This window comes from Empidonax traillii, unplaced genomic scaffold (assembly GCF_003031625.1).
Source record: "Empidonax traillii isolate 1590-97213 ecotype Southwest subspecies unplaced genomic scaffold, ASM303162v1 scaffold1060:size1239554, whole genome shotgun sequence".
NCBI lineage: Eukaryota > Metazoa > Chordata > Aves > Passeriformes > Tyrannidae > Empidonax > Empidonax traillii.
Window position 1 is genome coordinate 511047 of NW_020956253.1, and position 2901 is coordinate 513947.

Here is a 2901-nt window from a genome sequence, read left to right on the forward strand (position 1 = left end):
AAAGAAAGAAAGAAAGAAAGAAAGAAAGAAAGAAAGAAAGAAAGAAAGAAAGAAAGAAAGAAAGAAAGAAAGAAAGAAAGAAAGAAAGAAAGAAAGAAAGAAAGAAAGAAAGAAAGAAAGAAAGAAAGAAAGAAAAGAAAGAAAAGAAAGAAAGAAAGAAAGAAAGAAAGAAAGAAAGAAAGAAAGAAAGAAAGAAGAAAACTGACTATAAAGCTTATATTGACTCATTTAGCCTATTTTCCAAGTAGCCTGTATTTAACAGTCATGATTGTACTGATAAAAAAGGAAAATAAATAATCTCAAAGCCTTACTTGTTAATGTTGCTTCCTTCTTTCAGCCTGTCCCCTGCAGCACCAGTCTTAGTTGCCCTTTCACTCCCTGCTAAGTCCACCAGGCTCAACTTGCCCACCTTTTCACCTGATGTCTGTGGAAGGAACCAGAGAACAGCCACTGTTAGTTCACTTAATTGAAGTCACATAGGTTGATGTATTTTCCAGGAAGAATCAAGCTTCATTTTTTGGTGTAGATTCTTTTGAGAACTGTTGGACTTGAACAGTGGCCTGTGCTAACTCACCACCTACCGCTTCAGAGACTACTGAATGACCTGAAGTGAAGTCTGAGACACCAATATCTTCAAAATATCTCATAAATCTCCAGAGGAGAGGTACACAGGGCATATTAGCGAATTGTTAAACCATGAAAAATGCAGAGTTACTACAGGAAAAGGAGTCACAACCAAGGATGTGGGGTTTACAACCCCACCTTGAAAAGAGTCTCCTAAAAATCTCAGATTTTATGCCAGTTTTCTTCCGTTTCCCAGGGACTAAGAATGGCCACGACAAGCAGCAATAATTTATGAAAATTATTACAATTGCAAAGTCTCTTCTATTCTTCTCAGCCTCCTGGAATGCAAGGCAAGCAACGAGAGTATTTAAGCCTGGAATACAGATTTTGTTACAAATCCTTTTATCTCGTTTGACCCAAAATGACACCGTGAAACACTCCACGAATTCCCTACGTCAGTTTGAAAAGAAAACTGTCTTTGGGAACAGCTTGCTCACATCATGTTCTTCTGCAGCATCTGCAACTTCAGCATCTCAGTACCACAAAGTGCTACGTTCCCTTCAATGAATGGGATAATCAGAATCAATGTGCTTTCAAAAATGTTACCCTAAGCCTGCCTCTAAAAAATATGGTGTGATCATCAAGCCATAGGGAAAATGTGTCATTTCCAGGACTGAAAGGACCAGCAGGTGGGAAAACAGAGAAATCTGTCCCAGAAGCTCACACAGTGGTCACTGGAAGATACAGAAAAGATGGACAGTCAGGACATCAACCACCTTGCAACCAGGCTGAGCAGGGTCACACAAAAATTAGGTGTGATGTGCCTGCAGTACAGCCACAGCAAAACTGGAATGACAGACTATGCAAAATCCAGGAGTTCAGCACAGTATGATGCTGATTTGAAGTGCAAAGGGAAAAAAAATTCAAAATAAAGAACGAGGGAAATGATGTGGATAAGAAGATCAGTGGAAACTGAGAAACAAGAAGGAAAAAAGTCCAAATACTCATTATGTTTTTCCACTACATTCAATATTTAGGCACATACATGCCTTAGATTTGTTCCATGGACACTCAAATTTTCTCCAAGGCTTTGAAAGGATTAAAGAATTGCCCAAGAACAGAACCTATCAACAAAGGTTAAAGATACTTATTTCAGTTGAATTTTATCAGCATGTTCTGTGAGGGACTAAATAATATTAACATCATGTATTTCACACACCCCTCCGAGGCATATTTTTTTCATAAGGAAACACAGAGAAAAACATTCTCACATTTAAATGTCTTTTAGATATTTAATATATACACATAAAATATTAATGGGATACAACGCAAAATGTTTGAAATCAGTCATTTTTTTTTTCTATTTAGAAAGTTGACAATTTACATATATTTGCATGAAATAACCTGAGGGACACTCAGGTGTTCTTCTATTTTTCATCTACACATTCTACCTTTAATATGTCCTATACATTTCTTCCTAAAAAGAAGTTCTTCTTTTCTATGAAATACATTAAAGGAACATATCCATGCTTGACATTTGGACCTTGTAAGTTGTTTTTCTTACCCCTGATTGTACGTCATAGAGCGTGTGGGTGAGGATAATCTTGAACACTGCGTGGGACCGACTGCTCTCCTCGTTCATGTTGGTTGCAGCCACTGTTCGGGATTTGTTGCCCTCAGACATCAAGGACTCGATGTCCTAGAGAGAATTTTCACAGCCAGGAGAGTATCTGCATTAACATCCTTCTCAGTTATCCACAAAAATAATCCCATTCTGGTAAAATACAGTGTTTTCTCATGGGTTTCCCACCGCTCATTCATAAAACGTGAGGGGTAAAATGTTGTGATCTCTCCTTTAAAGCCCAGAAATTATAGTGTCATGACCCTCCTCGACACAGATATTAAATTATCATCAAAATAATACACCTGCCTGCAGACAGAAACACTCAAAAGCAAAGAAAGGAGTGAGAAAACACCAATCCATGGTTGAACTCTGTGACATTTTAGCCTCAGCTGTCAGACACGTGTTCTCAGAATCTGGAATACTGACAGGAAGCTCAAGGGTTTACAAAACAGAACCAGGTTGAATAGGTCATTAATTTCCTCCAAGTTTTAGAAGTTATAAAGTTTTTAGATACGTTGTGATATTCAAGGAAGGTGCAGGCCCCTTCTCTGGGGTTTTACAGTTAAAACTTTAGAGTCTTGGCTATACTTTCGTTTCTTTTGTTTGGGTGATGCTAAAACAACTCAAAAAACAGTCAAACAACAGACCACCACACACCATTTTGACTCCATATGCTGGATTACACAAAGCTGCTGGGCAACATGGAAAGGCAA

The 2901-nt window shown here is 38.1% G+C and overlaps 1 protein-coding gene across 2 annotated transcripts in view; it reads right to left on the minus strand.

Moving 5' to 3' along the window:
- Positions 1-2901, minus strand: part of KIF13B (kinesin family member 13B) — a 127029-nt gene that overhangs the window by 67733 nt on the left and 56395 nt on the right. For both annotated transcript variants that reach the window (XM_027904446.1, XM_027904447.1), the window contains exons 8-9: positions 2129-2263; positions 312-424 (exon numbers count right to left, since the gene is read on the minus strand). In XM_027904446.1, coding sequence (XP_027760247.1) covers positions 312-424; positions 2129-2263 — 248 coding nt within the window. The remainder of the gene's footprint in view (positions 1-311; positions 425-2128; positions 2264-2901) is intronic.